Genomic DNA, 22,730 nt, shown 5'->3' on the forward strand with positions numbered 1-22,730 from the left:
TATTGTCTATTGGTGTTTAAGAGACTTTTGGATATGCAGGGAATGGAGGGATTATGGATCGCGTGCGGGCAGGTAAGAGTTGGTCTTGGCATCGTGGTCAGCACAGACATGACGGGCCGAAGGGCCTGTTCTTGTGCCGTACTATGTTCTAATATCTGAGTCTCCCATCTGTATGTCTGTCTAGGCTGGGGGAACGACCGCTCGACGGGCAGGTGAGGAGACGTACTCTATCAGAGGTGATTCTGAGAGCTGTTTGCCAGGGGCAGCGGGGGAACTGAAAGGACACATTAGGCTGCCGAAGGCGTCTCGTTTGAGGAAGTACGGCGTCTAAACTGAAACCCGGCATCAACATTAAATGAAATGAACTTATTCCCTCGCCCACAGTGGGAAAGAACCGGAGAGAAATCACGCCGGGGTTAGGAGTGGTCGGTACAAGTGGCCGAGGAAGGAACGATTTGCCCACACAGTTGGCTGGCAATAGGCAATAGGTGCAGGAGTAGGCCATTCTGCCCTTCGAGCCAGCACCGCCATTCAATGTGATCATGGCTGATCATCCACAATCAGTACCCCGTTCCTGCCTTCTCCCCATATCCCCTGACTCCGCTATCTTTAAGAGCCCTATCCAGCTCTCTCTTGAAAGTATCCAGAGAACCAGCCTCCACCGCTGATCACTTTGTGTGTGTGCGTGTGTGTTGGGGGTGGTAGTTTGTGGCTGGCTGCAACTGGCTGCCTTCATTGTGGTATAATACTGACACGTGCTTCCTGAGTGGAAGTCCAGAGACACTTCTGCAACTGAGCGCTAGTCACGCTGAGGGACTATTACCTGACATTACAACAGGTAAATGATCCGCTTTTCCGACGGGGTTTTGTGGAATGCCATCGGGACTCGGAGCTGGTGCCCGGGAAGGGCAGAGCGGGGAGGGGGGGGATGTGGGCTGTCATCATGGCGTGTGGAGAGGGTGGCGGGAGCGTGAGAGAATGAGCGAGATAGAGAGAGAAAGAGAGATTGCTAAACTTGTACTGCTTACAGCTGCAAGAACGTGTAGCAATCAATAAAGGGCTATAGGCCTATTGCAAGTTTATGTACAGGGACATATCTATCCATGCACTGTATACTTGTATTTATACTTAAGCATTTTAAACATGTATGTCATGTTTTATACTTTGGCAATATAACAATGTTTTTTTATCATGCCAATAAAGTTTTTAAATTGAAAATTGAAATTGAAAATTGAGAAAGAGAGGGAGAGAGAGAGAGAGAGAGAGAGATAGGGAAAGAAAGAAAGAAAGAAAGAGAGATAGGGGGTTGATGGAGGAAGGGAGAACGAGACAGAGAGAGAAGGAGACGGTCACATAGGGAGGGTGATGGAGGGGAGAGGGAGAATGAGACTACCAGAGGAGGTAGTTGAGGCTGGGACTATCCCAACGTTTAAGAAACGGTTAGACAAGTACATGGATTTTCATGAGTTAGATAGAGGTCTTAAAGATAGCGGAGCCAGGGCTTAGGGGAGAAGGCAGGAACGGGGTACTGATTGTGGATGATCAGCCATGATCACATTGAATGGCGGTGCTGGCTCGAAGGGCCGAATGGCCCACTCTTGCACCTATTGTATATTGTCTATTGGAGAACTGATTGAGGGCAGTGTTGATAGAGCAGGAACAGCAAAAGAAAATGAGTGGAGTTAAAATAATTTGAGAAAGCGAGAGGCCGAGTATAGGTTTCGGTTCATGATATTCATGTGTGTGGCGGAACAGAGAAAAGCTTCGATTGCCGGTCTATTTGACTAGTGATGATGCTCAGACCTAGACACGCCACCGCGCACACAATACTCTTTTTCGGGTATGTCCGTGGCCCGCCATGTTTCGTCTAGTTTGGTCTCACAAACGACAGGGATCAAAGACTTTGTCAAATCCCCTGTCAAGCCTTTGCTTTTACATAGGAATGAAACGGCAGCTCCCGTACCACAGCGAGGACCCAGGAACTCCAGCTGTGAAGCACGAGTCTCAAGCTGGTGGACCCACCAATCTGACTATCGACAAGCCATCTACACGATGTCTTGCCTTAGATGTTTGAGTGTAGTTTATTGTCACGTGTACCGAGGTACAGTGAAAAGTTTTTGTTGCGTGCTAACCAGTCAGCAGAAAGACAACACATGATTACAATCCAGCCGTCCACAGTGTACATGTCCACAGTCACATGATAAAGGGAATAATGTGAATAATGTTCAGTGCAGGATAAAGCCAGTAAAGTCCCATCACAGATAGTCCGAGGGTCTCCAATGAGGTAGATAGTAGCTCAGGACTGTTCTCTAGTTGTTGGTAGGATAGGTGCAGGAGTAGGGCATTCGGCCCTTCATGTGTGTGCGTGTGTGTGTGTGCGCGTGAGTGTGAGTGCGTGTGCATGTGTGTGCGCATGTGTGTGTGAGTGAGCGTGTATGTGTGCGCACGTGTGTGTGTGCATGTGTGCACGTGTGTGTGTGTGTATGTGTGTAAGGACATTCTTGCCATAGTGGGAGTACAGAGAAGGTTCACCAGATTGATTTCTGGGATGTCAGGACTTTCATATGAAGAAAGACTGGATAGACTCGGTTTGTACTCGCTAGAATTTAGAAGATTGAGGGGGGATCTTATAGAAACTTACAAAATTCTTAAGGGGTTGGACAGGCTAGATGCAGGAAGATTGCTGGGGAAGTCCAGAACAAGGGGTCACAGTTTAAGGATAATGGGGAAATCTTTTAGGACCGAGATGAGGAAAACATTTTTCACACAGAGAGTGGTGAATCTGTGGAATTCTCTGCCACAGAAGGTAGTTGAGGCCAGTTCATTGGCTATATTTAAGAGGGAGTTAGATATGGCCCTTGTGGCTAAAGGGATCAGGGGGTATGGAGAGAAGGCAGGTACAGAATACTGAGTTGGATGATCAGCCATGATCATATTGAATGGCGGTGCAGGCTCGAAGGGCCGAATGGCCTACTCCTGCACCTATTTTTTATGTTTCTATGTTTCTATGTGTGAGAGTGTGTGTGTGTGTGTGTGTGTGTGTGCATGTGCGCATGAGTATGTGTGCACGTGTGTGTGCGTGTGCGTGTGCGTGTGAGTGTGTGTGCGTGTGAGCGTGTGTGTGTGTGTGTATATGTGTGTATATGTGTGTATATGTGTGTGTGTATATGTGTGTGTATATGTGTGTACGGTGGGCGGCGCGACTCTCGTCAGCAGCGGCCTCTGCAGTCCGTCTACGTTTTTATTATTTTATGTCTATGTTTTTATGTAGTTTTTGTTATTTTTTGTTGGGGTATGTGTGTGGGGGTGGGGTGGGAGGGAGGGGGTAACTTTTAAATCTCTCCCTGCACGGGAGACCCAACCTTTTCTTTGTCGGGTCTCCGTTGTCGTTGGGGCTGCAATGAGGAGCGGCCTCCAACAGGAAGACCGGGGGCTCTGGTGCCGACTACTCACCTCACCGTCGCGGAGCTGGCCGAGTCCAGAGCGGGTGGAGCGGTGGTGGAGCGCTGCTGCGGCCCGACCTCCGGAGGTTCGGAGGCTGCAACTGCGGGTCTGGCAGACGGCGGCACCGGGAGCCCGCGGGCCCCTGGAGGGAGACCGCTTTTCAGGGCTCCCGCAACGGCGACTTCTCCCGCCCGAGTTGCGGGGTTATAGAGCTCCTGGAGCGGGGCCTTACATCATCGCCCCGCGCGGCTTGGAATGGCCGCGGGACAATCGCCATCGCCCGCCGGGGGCTTTGACTTTGACTCTGACATCGGGGGGGAGAGTGCAGTGGAGAGATAAGTTTTTTTGGCCTTCCATCACAGCAATGTGATGGATGTTTATGTAAATTATGTTGTGTCTTGGGTCTATTTGTTTGTAATGTATGGCTGCAGAAACGTCATTTCGTTTGGACCTCAAGGGGTCCAAATGACAAATAAATTGTATCGTATCGTATCGTATCGTGTATATGTATGTGCATATGTGTGTATATATATATATATGCACACACACTGATTTTTTTCCTCTAGTTTATTATATTGTTGACAGTGTATTATGTTTACATTGTGCTGCTGCAAGTAAGAATGTCATTGTTCTATCTGGCACACACGACAATAAAACACTCTTGACTCTTGGCCATCTCGCATATTTCAGTTGTGTAGTTTATTGTCACGTGTACCGAGGTACAGTGAAAAGCTTTTGTTGCGTGCTACCCAGCCAGCGGAAAGACAATACATGATTACAGTCAAGCCGTCCGCAGTGTTGAGATACATTCAAGATTCAAGATTCAATTGAGTTTATTGTCATGTGTCCCAGATAGGACAATGACATTCTTGCTTTGCTTCAGCACAACAGAACATAGTAGGCATTGACTACAAAACAGATCAGTGTGTCCATATACCATTATATAAATATATACACACATGAATAAATAAACAGATAAAATGCAAATAAACAGATAATGGGTTATTAGTGTTCAGAGTTTTGTCCGAGCCAAGTTTAATAGCCTGATGGCTGTGGGGAAGTAGCTATTCCTTAACCTGGTCGTTGCAGTCTTCAGGTAGCAGGGAGATGAGTGAGTGGCCTTGATGATGCTGCCAGCCTTTTTGAGGCAGTGACTGTGATAGATCCCCTCGATGGACTGGAGGACATGATAGGTGCAAGGTAAAGCTAGTAAAGACCGATCAAAGACAGTCCAGATACATCCCAGCTACATGATCTCCACAAGCTACAGACACAGAACGACAACCTCAAACATCCCGGCATGATGGTCACACCACCTCACGGACATCTCTATCGTGGGTGAGTGACCACATCCACCTGGACAAGGAGTGGCCAACCCCCGCCAGACAAAGTATCTAACTAATCACATAATACTATACATAAACCAAATCAAGCCAAACTCCAGTACAACAGGTAGAGCAAAGGGGAAGATACAGAGTGCAGAATATAGTTCTCAGCATTGTAGCGCATCAGTTCCACAGACAAAGTCCAATGTCCACAATGGGGTAGAGGTGAATCGGACACTACCCTAGCTTATGGAAGGACCGTTCAGAAGCCTGATAACAGAGGGGACGAAGCTGTTCCTGAGTCTGGTGGTGCGCACTTTCAAGCTTCTGTACCTTCTGCCGGACGGGAGCGGGGAAGAGAAGGAATGACCGGGGTGGGACAAGTCTTTGATTATGTTGGCCGCTTCCCCGAGGCAGCGTGAAGTGTAGATGGAGTCGATGGTGGGGAGTGTGGTCTGTGTGATGGACTGGGCTACATCTACAATGGTGGGGAGTGCAGTCTGTGTGATGGGCTGGGCTACATCTACAATGGTGGGGAGTGTGGTCTGTGTGATGGACTGGGCTACATCTACAACTCTGCAATTTCTTGCTGTCATGGGTAGAGCTGTTCCCCGAGATAGAAGGAGAGAGAGACACACAATGTTTAAGAAGGAACTACAGATGCTGGAAAATTGAAAGTAGACAAGAATGCTGGAGAAATTCGGCGGGTGAGGCAGCATCTATGGAGCGAAGGAAATAGGTGACGTTTCGGATCGAGACCCTTCTTCAGACAATGATTGTCCAAGGCTGGGAAAATATCAGGGATATGAGAGATGAAAAATCAATTTCAAGAGAGAAAAGGACAGGGAGAGAGAGAGTGAGTGAGATAGAGAGAGTCAATGAGATAGAGGGACAGCGAGAGTCAGAAAGAGTCAGAGAGACAAAGACAATGAGAGAGGGAGAGTGAGATAGAGAGAGAGGGAGAGAGAGAGAGAGAGACAGAGAGAGAGAGAGAGAGAGAGTGAATGAGAGAAACAGAGAAAGATAGAGAGAGGGAATGAGAGAGAGAGAGAAAGAGGGAGAGAAAGAGACAGAGAGAATGAGAGAGAAAGAGAGTGAAAATGTGAGTGTCTGGATCGCAGGTTCAGATTTGATTATCTCCCGTATCTTGTGAGGGGGAGTTGAGAGTGAAAGGCAGTGAGAATCACCCTGGCCCTTTCCCGTTTAAGGTTGGTGACAGTGTGGTGATGGGGTGGTGGGCTGGGGGAGCTGGCGGTGGGGGTATTGCCTGGGGCTTTTTCCCATGTGATACTGGGAACTTATAAAGGTCAGATGTAATGGTGCTGTTAAAGTAAATGATTGCACACAATGTCATTATGAAACCGACACGCCTTTAATGAAGCCGTTTCCAGCACTGTTCTCAACTGCCTGAGTAGAAAAACTCTTGGGTTCCTAATGATGTGATTATGAGAACACTGGACTCAATAATGTGATCACAGTAATATATTGGATGCTAACAATGTAATTACAGTAAATCTGTTTCCAGACAATGATAAAACTGTGACCAATCCATGCTGATATAATGCTGATTGGTAAAGGCACTCTGGAGTTTAGAAGGATGAGAGGATATCTTATTGAAACATATAAGCTTATTAAGGGTTTAGTCACGCTAGAGGCAGCAAACATGTTCCCGATGTTGGGGGAGTCCAGAACCAGGGGTCACAGTTTAAGAATAAGGGGTAAGCCATTTAGAACGGAGATGAGGAAACACTTTTTCTCACAGAGGGTTGCGAGTCTGTGGAATTCTCTGCCTCAGAGGGCGGTGGAGGCCGGTTCTCTGGATACTTTCAAGAGAGAGCTAGATAGGGCTCTTAAAGATAACGGAATCAGGGGATATGGGGAGAAGGCAGGAACGGGGTACTGATTGGGGATGATCAGCCATGATCACATTGAATGGCGGTGCTGGATCAAAGGGCCGAATTAGGTACTCCTGCACCTATTGTCTATTATCTATTATAGACAATAGATAATAGACAATAGACAATAGGTGCAGGAGTAGGCCATTCGGCCCTTCGAGCCAGCACCGCCATTCAATGTGATCATGGCTATAATCTACAGTTATAATACAGGGCAACATTTACATAGTAAATAGCAAGATTCTGAACAGTGATTTAGAACAGAGAGAGTCTGGGTGCAAGTACATCTGGTATTAGTATTGATTTATTATAATTAGATATGTCCAGAGATGGAGATAGAGGTACAGCATGGAAACAGGCCCTTCGGCCCACCGAATCCATGCTGATCCTCGATCACCTGCTCACACTAGTTCTATGTTATCCCATTTTCACATCCACTCCCTCTACACTAGGGGCAAAGGCCAGAGGGACAATTAACCTACAAACTCCCACGTGCTTTGACGGGGTCACCGGGAGAACATACAAACTCCACACAGACAGCACCCGAGGTCAGAATTGAATCAGGATGTCTGGCGCTGTGAGGCAGCAGCCCAAGACCACAAGAAATTACAGAGAGTTGTGAATGTAGCCCAGTCCATCACACAGACCACACTCCCCACCATTGACTCCATCTACACTTCACGCTGCCTCGGGAAAGCAGCCAACATAATCAAAGACTTGTCCCACCCCGGTCATTCCATCTTCTCCCCGCTCCCGTCCGGCAGAAGATACAGAAGCTTGAAAGCGCGCACCACCAGACTCAGGAACAGCTTCTTCCCCTCTGTTATCAGGCTTCTGAACGGTCCTTCCATAAGCTAGGGTACTGTCCGATTCACCTCTACCCCATTGCGGACATTGGACTTTGTCTGTGGAACTGGTGCTCTACAATGCTGAGAACTATATTCTGCACTCTGTATCTTCCCCTTTGCTCGACCTGTTGTACTGGAGTAGATTGAATTTAAGCATAGTATTATCTGATGTGTTTGTATAGAATGCAGACAAAGGTTTTCACCCTACCTCGGTACCGTGACAATAATAGACCAAAAATCTAGAAAGCCCAATGTCCATAACTTTAGTTCGAGGCGCTACACAAAAATCTTTTGTCTCCACAGATGCTGCCTGAACACTGAGTTCCACCAACCATCTCTTTTTGATCAAGTCAATATTTCATGTCACAACTCACGTTTACCGTTACTGTCTGTTGAAACATGAGAGTCTTTATTCTTTTTTTTAACCATTTGTGGTCAGAAATCTCGGGCTAGTCACCTCGCCTACTTCACTCTCCACAGATGCTGCCCGACCTTCAGACTTTAAAGATACAGTATGGAAACCTGCCCGCATTAACCCTCTAAGCCCATCCTATCCATGTAGTGGTCCAAATGTATTTTAAATGTTCTTATAATATCATGTTGTTATAGTCTTGTGTTTTAATATCAAGTGGTGAGAGGTAGTGCTGGGGATCCGGTGAGTGGTGGTGTTGGGGATCTGGTGTTTCGTAATATTGGGGATCTGGTGAGAGGTGATGCTGGGCAACCGGTGAGTGGTGGTGTTGGGGATCTGGTGTTGTGGTAATATTGGGGATCTAGTGAGTGGTGGTGTTGGGAATCCGGTGAGTGGTGGTGCTGGGGATCTGGTGAGTGGTGGTGTTGGGGATCCGGTGAGTGGTGGTGCTGGGGGTCCGGTGAGTGGTGGTGCTGGGGATCTGGTGAGTGGTGGTGTTTGGGGATCTGGTGAGTGGTGGTGCTGGGGATCTGGTGAGTGGTGGTGCTGGGGATTTGGTGAGTGGTGGTGTTGGGGATCTGGTGAGTGGTGGTGTTGGGGATCTGGTGTTGTGGTAATATTGGGGATCTGGTGAGTGGTGGTGTTGGGGGTCCGGTGAGTGGTGGTGTTGGGGATCTGGTGAGTGGTGGTGCTGGGATTCTGGTGAGTGGAGGTGCTGGAGATTTGGTGAGTGGGGGTGCTGGGGACCTGGTGAGTGGTGGTGTTTGGGGATTTGGTGAGTGGGGGTGTTTGGGGATTTGGTGAGTGGTGGTGTTTGGGGATTTGGTGAGTGGTGGTGTTGGGGATCTGGTGAGTGGTGGTGCTGGGGATCTGGTGAATGGTGGTTCTGGGGATTTGGTGAGTGGTGGTGTTGGGGATCTGGTGAGTGGTGGTGCTGGGCAACCGGTGAGTGGTGGTGTTGGGGATCTGGTGAGTGGGGGTGTTTGGGGATTTGGTGAATGGTGGTGTCGTGGGGACCAGTCGGGGACACCGATGGAAACCAGCCCTCCCTTTGCCCTCACCTCTCACCAACTAGAGAGCAGTCCTGACTACAATCTACCTGTTTGAGAAGGAACTGCAGATGCTGGAAAAACCAAAGGTAGACAAAAATGCTGGAGAAACTCAGCGGGTGAGGCAGCATCTATGGAGCGAAGGAAATAGGCAACATTTTGTGTCGAAACCCTTCTTCAATCTACCTAATTGAAGATCCTCGGTCTATCTTTAATCAGATTTAACTGGACTTTATCTTGCACTGTGTTTTTCACTTTATCCTATATCTGTATCCTGTGGACGGCTTGATTGTAATCACGTATTCTCTTTCTGCTGACTGGATAGCACGCAGCAAAAATGCTTTTCACTTTAGCTCAGTACTTGTGACAATAAATTAAACTAGATTAACCTAAACTAAAGTCATAAAGTAAACTTTTGGTTCTGGATTTTTCCTACTTCCAGTTCCCTCCCTTCTGCTTTCAGTCTGAAGAAGGTTCCCGAACCCGAAACATCACCCATCCGTTACTCCAGAGATGCTGCCTGACCCGCTGAGTTACTCCAGCACTCTGTGAAACGTCACCTATCCATGTTCTCCAGAGATGCTGCCTGTCCCGCTGAGTTACTCCAGCAGTTTGTGTCTATCTAATTTAGTTTCGTTTAGAGATGCTGTGTGGAAACAATCCCTTCGGCCCACTGAGTCCGACCAGCGATCTCCGCACACTAACACTATCCTACACACACCGGAGACAGTTTACAATGATCCCAAGCCTATTATCGTGCAAACCTGCAGTGTGGGAGGAAACCTGGAGAAAACCCACACAAGTCATGGGGAGAACGTACAAACTACGTACAGACAGCACCCGTAGTCAGGATGGAACCCGGGTCTCTGGCGCTGTGAGGCAGCAACTCTACCACTGGGCAGTTTATCCTCTGTCGTTCCTTTGTACTCTTTCTAAACCAAAGCCCCAACCTGTAAACAGCTCGATTGTAATCATGTACAGTCATGTACAGACTGGATAGCACGCAACAAAAGCTTTTTTTACATTTTATTTTTTTACTTTTTGCTACAGTTGGAAGAAAAGAAAGTAGAAAGAGCAAGAAAGAGAAAAAGTGAAATGTGCAAAGATAGAACCCCTAGACTACCAAAGTGGTGTAGCCAAAGAGTGAATAAATGAAGGAAAGAAGAGAGGAATAGAAAAAATAAGAAAGATAAAAGGACAAAAAGAGAAAGAAAGAAAAAAGTGGTGATAAACCTGCCTCACATCCCTCCCCACCCACCTCACCCGACCCATAATTAGATTTAAATCCAAAGTTGTGTTGTACCGTACTATCCTTGTAATAAATCAATGAGTGGTGTCCATGTCTTCGAAAAATGATCTTGTTTTTCTTTTGACTGTACACGTGAGCATAAACTAAACCAAAGTGATCTTGTTACAGCCGGGACTGTGTTGCTGCCACGGGACTCATGCGATGAATAACTCCAACATCAGTAAGGCGTGCAACGTGACCTTCAACCAGGGCGCTGTGCCATTGGCCACCGTCTACAGCCTGGTGCTGATCTTCGGGCTGCCCACCAACCTGCTGACTCTCACCCTCAGCGCCATGAAGATTCGGAGGAAGAACGTGCTGTCGGTCTACCTCTTCACCCTCTCGCTCTCTGACCTGATCTACCTGGCCACCATCCCCTGGTGGATCACCTACATCAGGAACTCCAGCCGCTGGAGCCACGGCCAGCTGGCCTGCAGCATCACTGGCTACATCTTCTTCAACAACCTGTACATCAGCATCCTCCTGCTGTGCTGCATCTCGGTCGACCGCTGCCTGGTCGTCCTCTACCCCATCGAGGCGCGGTGGCGGCATCGCAGGCGGGTGGCCGTGGCGGTCTGCCTCGCCGTCTGGGCCACGGTGATGCTGGTCCACACCCCCGTCTTCTACCTGTCCATGGTGCAGAACACGCGGGGCAAGAACGACTCTTGCTTCGAGACCATCCCCATGCCCGACATGGTGGCAAATTTCAACTACGCTCGCTTCTGCATTGGCTTCTGCCTCCCCCTCGCCATCTTGGTGACCACCAACTTCCTGATCTTCCGCCGCATCCAGTCCAGCCCCTGCCTGAACACCACCCAGAAGAGGAAAGTCAAGTACCTGGCCCTGGCAGTCATCCTCATCTTCCTGGTCTGCTTTGCCCCCTACCACATCATCCTGCTTTCCAGGGCTCTGGCGTTCTCCCTGAGCAAGAACAGTTGCTGGTTCGAGGAGCAGATCTACGGCGTGTCCACCACCTTCCTCTGCCTCTGCACTGTCAACAGCGCCGTCAACCCCTTCCTCTACATGTTCTCCTCTGAGAGCACCAGGCAGGAGTTGATACGGGACCTCCGGCTCCTCTTCTTCCTGCCCCTGCCTCGGGAGAGCGGGACGGAGACCTGCTTCCTCAACCACGGCACAGGCTCCAAGATGTCCTCTAGTCAGAAGAAAGAGGTGACCAGTGACAACAAATGACCCAGCCGGGACCTCTGACTTACCAAGTCCCCATGTCATGTACTTGGAGCAGGCTCGCGAGAAGATGGTCTACGAGTCGTAAATCTTAAATCTCCGCGCCTGCTCAAATGTTTGAATACTCACAGAAGGTCAGGAGATCTGATCTGATCCAGGAACTGGGCTGGCAAAGGATGAGCCACACACCTGGACACACCTGGGTCGTGGACATTCATCACCAACTACCGTTGGACCAATTCTGGCCACGGTCTCTGGACGATCCCTCAGGAAATGTGATTGGACGATCACTCATGTGATCGAGTGATATCTCATGGACTGTGATTGGACAATATCTCATGGACTGTGATTGGACAATGTCTCTTGGACTGTGATTGGACAATTTCTCAGGAACTGTGATTGGACAATGTCTCTTGGACTGTGATTGGACAATATCTCATGGACTGTGATTGGACAATGTCTCTTGGACTGTGATTGGACAATTTCTCAGGCACTGTGATTGGACAATGCCTCATGGACTGCGATTGGACAATGTCTCATGGACAGTGATTGGACAATGTCTCATGGACTGTGATTGGACAATGTCTCTTGGACTGTGATTGGACACATTTTTCATGGACTGCGATTGGACAATTTCTCAGGCACTGTGGTCGGACAATATCTCTCGGGGACTTTATATAATATATTTTTTTATTAAAGGTAATCAATTACAATGCTTCAAGCAACTTTATATCAAATTAATTCAATTTGCATTAAGTAAAACACTAGTAATACTTATCTACTGTTTTTTTAGAAATAATGATAGAGAAAGAATAGAGAAAGAATAAATCATTAAGAGAGTGATTAAATAATAATTTGATTATATATAAGAAAGAAAAGAGAAACGAAAAAAAAAAAAAAAAAAAAAAAACATTTTTAGTAACCACAATATGTATTATTAATAACACTACTACAAGTGATAGTATCAATAAAGACATATATGTAATTCCAATATAAAAATGAATTATTCTCACCAAATCCCGCAGGGTGCACGTCGAGCTGTGTTGCCAAGAACAGCTACTTCTCTAAATACTGTATATATGGAGACCATATCTGTTCAAAAGAATTATACTTGTCCAATAGGACAAATCTAATTCTTTCCAGATGTAATCTCTCGGGGACTTTGATTGGATGATGTCTTGAGGAATGTGATTGGACGATTGCTCAGGGAACAGGTGACTGTGTAACCATTCAAGGAATGTGATTGGATGATGACTGACGGGGATCGATTGGACAGTCGATCTCCCAGGACATGTATTAGGACGATGCCTCAGGGCCGTTGATTGGATTATGGATCAGGGTACGTGTTTGGAATTTCTGGAGGACCCGCGGCGACAATAAATGTCCAGATCCAAGCAGAGAGTGCAAAGTGTTGTCTGTGTTATTCTACTTTCACATCCACTCTCTACACACTGGGGCCAATTTACATTGGGTTGTCCAGGATGTCCAATTAACCTACAAACCCGCACGTCTGTTAGGATGTGGCTGGAAACCGGAGCACCCAGTGGAAACACAAGTGATCATAGGGAGAACGTGCAAACTCCACACACACACACACACACACACACGCACACACACACACACACACACACACACACACACACATAGACAGTGCCCGAGGTCGGGATTGAACCCGGGACTCTGGCACTGTGAGGCAGCGGATCTACCCGCTGCACCACCGTGCTGCCCTACGTTTGTTATTAACCTGGATAGAGTGGATATGGAGAGGATGTTTCCACTAGTGGGAGCGTCCAGGACCAGTGGCCACAGCCTCAGAATGAAAAGATCTGCCTTTAGAATGGAGATGAGGAAGAATTTCTTTAGCCAGAGGTGGTGAATCTGTGGAGTTCACAGACGGCGGTGGAGGCCAACTCGGTGGGTATTTTTTTAGGCAGAGATTGACAGATTCTTGATTAGTGTGGGTGTCAGAGGTTATGGGGAGAAGGCAGGAGAATGGGGTTAGGAGAGATAGATCAGCCATGATTGAATGGCGGAGTAGTCTTGATGGGCCAAATGGCCTAATTCTGCTCCTATCACTTACGAAGTTATGAACATATGAAACTAGCTTGCTGTTGGACAGGGGGACAATAGACAATAGACAATCGGTGCAGGAAAGGCCATTCAGCCCTTCGTGCCAGCACCGATAGGTAGGGTGATGACTGTGGCTGCATTGTTGCTTGCGGCTGTTGCAGAGGACGCTGCAATGGTGTTGTTCTTGGCGCGGGCGTGAGGAGGGTGGTGTGGACTGTCCCACCAGCAGCAGCCTCTGGTGCATTAAACATCCAGCTGGCTGTGGGTGGCTGACGCGATGTCGGAAGATGGAACAAACCTCCCGCACAACACGAAACAGGAATCACATACCCAGTGAGTGTGCGACGCCCGGGCCTCTGTGTGACTGACACTCACAAAGCATAGAACAGTACAGCACGGGAACAGGCCCTTCGGCCCACAATGTCTGTGCTGAACATGATGCCGTTAAGGGCCTGTCCCACTTGGTGATGTTTTTCGGTGACTGCCGGCGTCATATCAGGGTCGCCGAAAGATTTCGAACGTTTCAAAATCCAGCGGCGACGAAACAAATGTTGCGACACTTGAGGAAACACCGCGCATCAATACGTCATCACGCCGCGTCACGTCGGTGACTTGATACGTCAGTCAATGATGCCAGCAGTCGCCGAACAAAATTGCCAAGTTGGACAGGCCCTTTAGACTAATTTCCCAGTGCCTGCACCTGATCCATCTCCCTCACTTCCCTGCATGTCCACGTGCCTATTTAAAAATCTCCTAAATGCCGCTCTCATGCCTGCCTTCACTACTACCCCTGGCAGCGCGTTCCAAGGCCCCACCACCCTCTGTGTAAAAATACTCGCCCCTTTTAAATACATCTCCTTTAAATTTGCCCCTCTCACCTTACAGCTACCGTGTGCCCTCTAGTCTTTGACATTTTCACAATGGAGAAAAAGGTTCTGGCTGTCTACCCTATCTGTTCCTCTTATAATTTTATATACTTCTATCATGTCAAGAGTCAAGTGAGTTTTATTGTCATGTGTCCCAGATAGGACAATGCAATTCTTACTTGCTGCAGCACAACAGAATATGTAAGCATAATACGGAACAGGAGATAAAAGTTCAGTGTGTCTATATACCATAGACCATATATATACATAATAAATAAACAGATAAAGTGCAATAGTAATAATAGACTGTTATTGTTCAGAGCTTATTTGATGTTGTGTTTAATAGCCTGATGACTGCGGGGAAGTAGCTGTTCCTGAGCCTGGATGTTGCAGATTTCAAGCTCCTGTACCTTCTACCTGATGGCAGCAGAGAGATGAGTGTGTGGCCAGGATGGTGTGGGTCTTTGATGATGTTGGCAGCCTTTTTGAGGCAGCGACTGCGATAGATCCCTTCGATGGTGGGGAGGTCAGAGCCGATGATGGACTGGGCAGTGGTCACAACTTTCTGTAGCAATGTTACAAAATTTTGAATTAAAAAAATCAAGTCTGCAATTTATCCCATCAGATAAAGCATAAAAATAAGTTTAATTTGACACCTAATTCACTTTCATATCTTCAGTATTATAAACGTTATGGCCATTTTCATACTGAAATTAGCATCTTGTTCCCTATTGCTTTTCCATTGACTTAACTCAAAAGCTGTGATCGAGGACAATCAAAAGCCCATAACTTTCTTAAAAATTAAGAGAACTGATTGAAATTTTCAGTTATTATAGATTGAAGCATTCTGAAACAAATATGAAACAATCTTACTTGGATGACCTGAAATTAAGCATATAATTAGTTATTTACCTAATTGTAGCTAATTACAAAATTCAATTACTAGATCTAAACATCTATCCATTTCTTAAGAAAAGGTTAACATTTTTAAATAGCCCAAGTGTCCAAATAACATTCACACAGATATGCTGAAAGGGCACTTCTGGCGCAGTTTATGACACTATAACTGAGCCCCTCATCATAGTGGAGGCTAGCCAGGAATTCCAGAACAGAAGTAATGTTCGTCGTACAGTAAGTGATGTTGTTCCTAGAACAATATATCTCCCACTTCCTGATGTAGACCAGATATTGTTTCTTGGTGGACTGCCTGTGAGCCACTGTGATTATGTTCATTGTTCGGTCCATCAGCCCCAGGTCCAGAAGTGGTTTCTTTAGATTCTACAAATCAACAAATTTGTCCTATTATGGCATGGATGGCTTTCCCCCGTTACGGGATGAACCAACAAATCTGGTCGTTTCGGAACGGAGATGCATGGTTCTAAAACCATATCGAGAATCGGGTAGTCAACAAGGATGTCAACAAAATAGAGAGAGTACAGAGGAGATTTACTAGAATGTTGCCTGGGTTTCAACAACTAAGTTACAGAGAAAGGTTGAATAAATTAGGTCTTTATTCTCTGGAGCGCAGAAGGTTAAGGGGGGACTTGATAGAGGTCTTTAAAATGATGAGAGGGATAGACAGAGTTGATGTGGATCAGCTTTTCCCTTTGAGAATAGGGAAGATTCAAACAAGAGGACATGACTTCAGAATTAAGGGACAGAAGTTTAGGGGTAACATGAGGGGGAACTTCTTTACTCAGAGAGTGGTAGCGGTGTGGAATGAGCTTCCAGTGGAAGTGATGGAGGCAGGTTCGTTGGTATCATTTAAAAGTAAATTGGATAGGCATATGGATGAGAAGGGAATGGAGGGTTATGGTATGAGTGCAGGCAGGTGGGACTAAGGGAAAAAAAGATGTTCGGCACGGACTTGTAGGGCCGAGATGGCCTGTTTCCGTGCTGTAATAGTTATATGGTTATATGGTTATATGGTTAATAAGGATACAGAGTTAAACGATACATGAGTAGTCACTGACGGACAGGCGCGCCGAAAGTGGAAAAATGTTTCCTCAGCTTGCGGATGACCATCTCGGACGTTAGGGAGGTCAGAAGGTCAACCTCGAACCAGTTCGAGTACGAGTCAGCCAGGACAAGGTAGTGTTTACCGCGCCACTCGAAAATGTCGGCGGCCGCCGAGGTCCAGGCCAGGGCAGGCGCGGGCGGGCGCGAGAGAGAGTGTCCACAACGTGCATTTCAGTACCCTTTTTGTAGACAATGGTGAAGTCGAAACGCTGGAGCTGCTTCATCATACGCTGCAGCCTGGCAGGTGCGGCATGGATCGGCTTGTTCAGGATGGTCACCAATGGCTGGTGGTCAGTCTCAACCGTGAAAGAATTCCCGAAAAGAAAGTCTTTGAACTTAGAGCAGGCGAAAACGACAGCAAGCAGTTCCTTTTCGATCTGTGCGGTGTCGGTCAATGACCTCAGCCATTCTGCAGGCATGCATGGCTTCATTTAAGGTCAGATCGGGTTTTCGGAGGAGCTCGGATCTCAGCTTCTGATCGAGCATCCCTGTCACCAAAATGAAGTTCTCGCTCTTCTCATGGCGTCGGGGCCGGCAAGGTTGAGAAGAAGAGAGGCTTTGACCTCATCGGGCTCGTTCCGATGTGCGATATTCATGTAGTGGCAGTAGTCCAGTTCGAAGGTAGCCCAGCGCTCCGCGATGTCCGAATCGAGGATGAGCTGCGCAGGCTTTCGGCAAGAGGAAGCCATAGTCAAAATGAAAATAAAAACTTAGCAAAAGAAATAAAAACCGGTAAACAGGAGACGCGAGTTGTAAATGAATCATTACACATGTGTAACATTATAACAGTCTTTAATAAGGATACAGAGTTAAACGATACATGAGTAGTCACTGACTCGTCTGCTACTGTACTGCGCAGAAGGAGAAGCAGGCGTTATTATAAATGATACCTAAGGCAGGGTTAGTAGTGCTGAGGTAGCTATGTGATTGGTTGCATGCATAAGCCATCTACAGATTTGATTCCACCCATATAGTTAATATATGCCACCACGGTGGTGTTATCAATCTGTCGTCTAACATGCAGGTGATGCATTTCTGAACAGTATGATTTTAGACCATAGAACGCACCTAACATTTTCAAGTAGTTTATGCCATGTGTCTGAAGTAATGATGCCTCTTGTGCATCCCATCTACCTCCACAACTAGAGATGGAATTAGTAGCACCCCAACCATGAGCACTGGCATCAGTTTGTAGCACCACTGAAGGGTTGCTGACAATGATAGGGCTGGAACAATGCCGAATGATTTCCCTCCACCATTGTAATTCCGTAATTGCTTTGATTGGTAGCTTCATTGGCCTATCGAAATGACCAGTATTGATTTTTAGTGCTTGTACCTTTGCCCTTTGTAAATTTTGGTAATGCAAAGGTCCAAACTGTGTGGCTGGAAAAGCAGCCACAATTTTGCCAATTACCCTTGCTACCAGTCAAATAGATGGTTCACTGATGTCAATGAGGTTGTTGCAGGCCTCAGTTAAGTCTGCCTTGTCCTTAGGTAAAGTCACCGACATGTGAACTGAGTCAATGGTGAACCCCAAGTAATCCATAGTGGTGGAAGGCGTTAGCTTAGATTTAACTGGATGGATGATAAACCCCAGTTTCTCAAACAATTGTTTGGTGGCTGATACAGCTATTTTGGCTAATTCCAAAGTTTTCCCCACAATTAATATGTCATCTAGGTAAGCCATGACCATATGTTTTTGTTTCCGAAGAAACGCTAGTGCTGGTTTCAAAATTTTGGTAAATAGTCTGGGGGCAGATGTTAATCCATTAGGAAGTGCTCTATACTGCCAGCGCTGCCCCATCCAGTTAAATTTTAAATAATGTCTGTGATCCTTCCGTATAGGCACCGAATAGTAAGCATCTTTTAAATCGATGCAAGCCATGAAGTAGCCTTTGGAAATCAATTGTTTGGCAGTAACAAAGGTTTCCATTTTGAAATGAATATACTGCACAAATGTATTCAGTTTGGTCAAATCTATAATGATGCGGCAACCACCATCTTTTTTGTTTTTTGTAAAGATATTTGACACAAATTCCAGAGAGTCGTGTTGGGTTTTTTCAATGACTCCCTTAGCATATAGCCTCTCCAGTTCAGCATGCGCTTCCAGTTTTTCTTGTCGTGAAAGCACGAACGTTCGGTTCGGTACATGCTGAACCGGAGGATAGATTTTGTGCACAAATTCAATTGTATATCCCTGAATATTATGTAGGATATAAGTGTCAGTAGTTATTGCACTCCATGCCTCCCAAAAAAAGTGTAATCTACCACCAATTTGTGTATTATTTACACTTCCTGTTTTTTGGAAGGGACCAGACCCACCTACCTCCATGGTTACCAGTGGAAAGTTTATTTCTTCCTGTTCTGTCGCCGTAGATGTTGAGGCGCCGGAGTGTGGGGTTTGTGCATCTTCCACGAAGGTCGGTCTGGGCCATGGCCTAAAAAAGACCTCTGTCCTGTTTGCCCGGCCTTTGAGCTTTCACCAGCTTCTGTGTGTCTTGCTCTGCTGGTGGGTGCGTAGGGGTGCAGTCGTCGTGTGTAGGAGGTCCTACCCGTTGCCGCATTTATGAGCCCCAAGGTTTTAGCCTCCTCATCGAGCTCTTTTACCTGTTTTGACAGGTTGCCCCCAAATAGTAATATTGGTGGTTTAGTACCTCCAGGTCTGCACAGCTCTGCAAACTTAGGGTTTAAGGCTGGGCGGATGGCGTTCTTCCTGAGACTATTAATCTCGTACTGCGTATTGCAGAATAATGCCAGAGCGTCATGCTGTTGTTCTGACATCTCTTTTCCATCCACTGTCCGGGTAAATGCTGTGATCCCTGCAGTCAATAGTTTTAGGATTTTTTGAAGCTTAACATCCTGGCTTCTGACTCCCGCTTCAATGTGTTTCCAGATGCAACTGTTCACCACGGGAACATTGAGGGATACACAATTTACTGGTGCCAAATATTTTGCAGTAATGTCCATTACAGCCTGTTCCTGTAGTTGTTTAAATGAGAGACAGTCAATACTGGATGCTAATTTTAGTTCTAATTGCTGTCCAGTCTGTTCTGGTTGTACAAATTTGGACACCATTTCCAGCAGGTTTTCTTGTTCTTGCACCCCCTGCACACTGGTTGACCCCTCTTCAGAGCCAGCCCAGAATTGGCTCCCAGTACTCCCCTCTGTCGATGGAGATGCACTGTGCAGCCCTGGATAAGGTGCTGCCATGGGTATATTATAAGACCCATGGTGACTAGCCTCCATCTCCCGGAGTCTGTCACGGTGGAGCATCTGCTCCATAAGCCGCTCCATTCAGCCCCAGCAATCACGGTCGCTGGCCGCCCGCGGCATTTCCTCGCAGTCTAACTCGTCAGAATCAACGGCTCTGTCGGTCTTCCGTTTGGCCTTCCCGCCCGGCCGTGGTGTTGATCTGGCCGGCGCAGGTGCCAGGTCGGGCACAGCTGATCGCACTAACGGTGATTCTGGTGCCGTCAGCCGCAGCTGGCTGCCCGCAACTCCGCGGTCCTCCCCAGCCAGTTTGTGGACTTCTTTGTTTTGTCCATAGTTTCCCCCTGTAATACAGCACGGGAAACAAAACGACCGCAGAGTAATTCACTTACCTGTCGGTCTCGGTTTTAAACTTACCGCTGCGGGGGAACGCTCCACCCCGCCTGTCGTTTCGCAATGCGTGAAGCGATATGGACACGCATGCGTCCTGGCGGGTTCTTCACGTAGTCACTCACGTGACTCCGAAGTAAAATCTATCTATCTCTGCCTTAAAAATATCCACTGACTTGGCCTCCACAGCCTTCTGTGGCAAAGAACTCCACAGATTCACCACACTCTGACTAAATAAATTTCTCCTCACCTCCTTCCTAAAATAACATCCTTTTATTCTGAGGCTGTGGTCTCTAGTCCTAGACTCTCCCACTAGTGGATACATCCTCTCCACATCCACTCTATCTAAGCCTCATTCATCTAAACTCCAGCGAGTACAGGCCCAGTGCCGCCAAACGCTTGTCATAGGTCAACCCACTCATTCCTGGGATCATTCTTGTAAACCTCCTCTGGACCCGCTCCAGAGCCAGCACATCCTTCCTCAGATATGGTGACCAAAAATTGCTCACAATATTCCAAATGCGGCCTGACCAGCGCCTTATAGAGCCTCAGCATTACATCCCTGTTTTTGTATACAAGCCCTCTTGAAATAAATGCTAGCATTGAGTTTGCTTTCTTTACTACTGATTCGACTTGCAGATTAACTTTTTGGGAATCCTGCACCAGCACTCCCAGGTCCCTTCGCGCCTCCGATTTCTGGATTCTCTCCCCATTTTTTGGGGTGTGGCCACAGGGGGAGATGGCAGCCCTACCGGCAGTCTGTTGTCTTTTCATTCTTTTTGCTATTTATTTATTTTTTAGTTTGTTTTATTGTTCTTTGGTGTGTTTTATGTGGGGGGAGGGGAGTGGGGGAAACTTTTTTCATGTTCTTACCTTCCCGGAGATGTGATCAATTTTCGGATCACATTCTCCGGGTGCTGCGGCCTACAATCGCTGGAGCTGGAAGCCTCCTCGGACTGTCGTGAGCCCCACCCCAGGGCGCGGATTTAACATCGGAGCGGGTCGCTTGCCTGGGATCGCTCCCACCGTGACCACCGCAGACTTTAACATCAAGGGCTCGCAGTCTCGGGTGAGGCCGAGTCGGGTGCTCCAACGCCGCGGAGGGCTCGACCAGCCCCGACGTGAGATACGACCGCCCGGCGCGGGGGAGCTGACATCCCCCCGATGCGGGAGTGGAGCGCCTCGACGCGGAGGGCCTGAACGCCGGCTACGGGAGTCAAGATCGTCCCGTCAACGGGGGCTCGAGGCCCACGACCGAGGAAGAGCTAGGGGAAGGACTTGAACTTTATTTTGCCTTCCACCACTATGAGGAGTGTGTAGGAGTCACTATGGTGGATGTTCAATGTTAAAATGTGTTTTGATTGTTCCGTATCCAAGATGGCTGCCGGAAGGGAGAGTGAACGCTGGCGCGATTAGCTGCCGCTGCTCTCTCTCTGAATTGGGTATTGTTGATGTCCTTACTATTTTTTTTGTTTTTTTTTTTGTTTTGTTTCATTCCGCTTACATGTTTTGTAATCTGCTTACTAAATTTTGTAAGGTGTCCTTGAGAGTCCTTGAAAGGCGCCCATAAATATAATGTATTATTATTATTATTATTTAGAAAATAGTCTACACCTTTATTCCAACCACCAAAATGCATGACTCCACACTTTGCTTCACTAGTATATTCCATCTGCCACCTCTGCAAAATTTGACTTGGCTGTGTGTGGGGGGTGGGGGAGTGTGGGAGATTTATAAGATTAAGCAGAAGTGAAAGATGTGGTCAGAGTTAGCTGAATCTTTCTCAAGATTTTCCGATGTGCTTCTGAGAACACCAGAAGGTGTCTTTCATCATCAGCTAAAGATCATTGCACATATTACATCGATTAGACTGGACTTGTGCAAACATTGCAAAACTGTCAGATCTTTCTATCTGTAGATCATACAAACACAAACAATAGGTGCAGGAGTAGGCCATTCGGATCTTCACTGCACTAATAACATCTTTACTAAAATGAACACAATTCTCCAAATGCAGCCTCACCAACATCTTGTGGAACTGTAACATAAGGTCCTAACTTCTGCACTCAATAGGACATAGAGTGCTAGGGTTGCCAACTTTCTCACTCCCAAATAAGGGACAAAAGGTCAAAATAGGCGACAAATTCCCGACGGCAATTCGTTGACCGACTCGGCCGTGGCTGGGTGAATGATGACTTGGCCCGGGTGCTGGACTGCACACAAAGCCCAGCCGGCGGGCCAGCTGTGGAGTTTTATCCCGGGCGCCCCGTCCAACTCATGAACCGATGATCGACCATGAGAAGGAGGGGTTGTGTTGTCGGCAGTAAGCGAAGGTCCGTAGGTCGGACAGCTGGCCGGGCTGCCTACTGACGGGGCCACGGGCGAGGCGCTGCTGCTGCTGCACTCCATGGGCTGCACTACGTCGGGACGGGTGAGGCGGGGCCGGATGCGGCGCTCCGACCCGACTGTCCCCTCGACCCGAGTAGCAGCAGTCAAATACGGGACAAGGGCGGTCCCGTACGGGACAAACCAATTTAGCCCAATATATGGGATGTCCCGGCTAATACGGGACAGTTGGCAATCCTACGAAGTGTTGAAGTAACTCAGTGTGTCAGGCAGCATCTCTGGAGAAAGTGGATTGGTGACGTTTTGAGTCAGGCCCTTTCTTTCAGGGTCTTGACCTGAAAAGTCACCTATCCATGTTCTCCAGAGATGCTGCCTGACCCACT

General features: G+C 47.4%; 1 protein-coding gene across 1 annotated transcript; it reads left to right on the plus strand.

Annotated features, from left to right (window-relative positions):
* Positions 1–418: 418 nt before the first annotated feature.
* Positions 419–11,678, plus strand: gpr132 (G protein-coupled receptor 132). Its single transcript, XM_033027810.1, has 2 exons — positions 419–838; positions 10,391–11,678. The coding sequence occupies exon 2, from the start codon at positions 10,424–10,426 to the stop codon at positions 11,450–11,452; it is 1,029 nt and encodes a 342-aa protein (XP_032883701.1). The 5' UTR covers positions 419–838; positions 10,391–10,423; the 3' UTR covers positions 11,453–11,678.
* Positions 11,679–22,730: the final 11,052 nt, after the last annotated feature.

This window comes from Amblyraja radiata, chromosome 9 (assembly GCF_010909765.2).
Source record: "Amblyraja radiata isolate CabotCenter1 chromosome 9, sAmbRad1.1.pri, whole genome shotgun sequence".
Lineage (NCBI taxonomy): Eukaryota > Metazoa > Chordata > Chondrichthyes > Rajiformes > Rajidae > Amblyraja > Amblyraja radiata.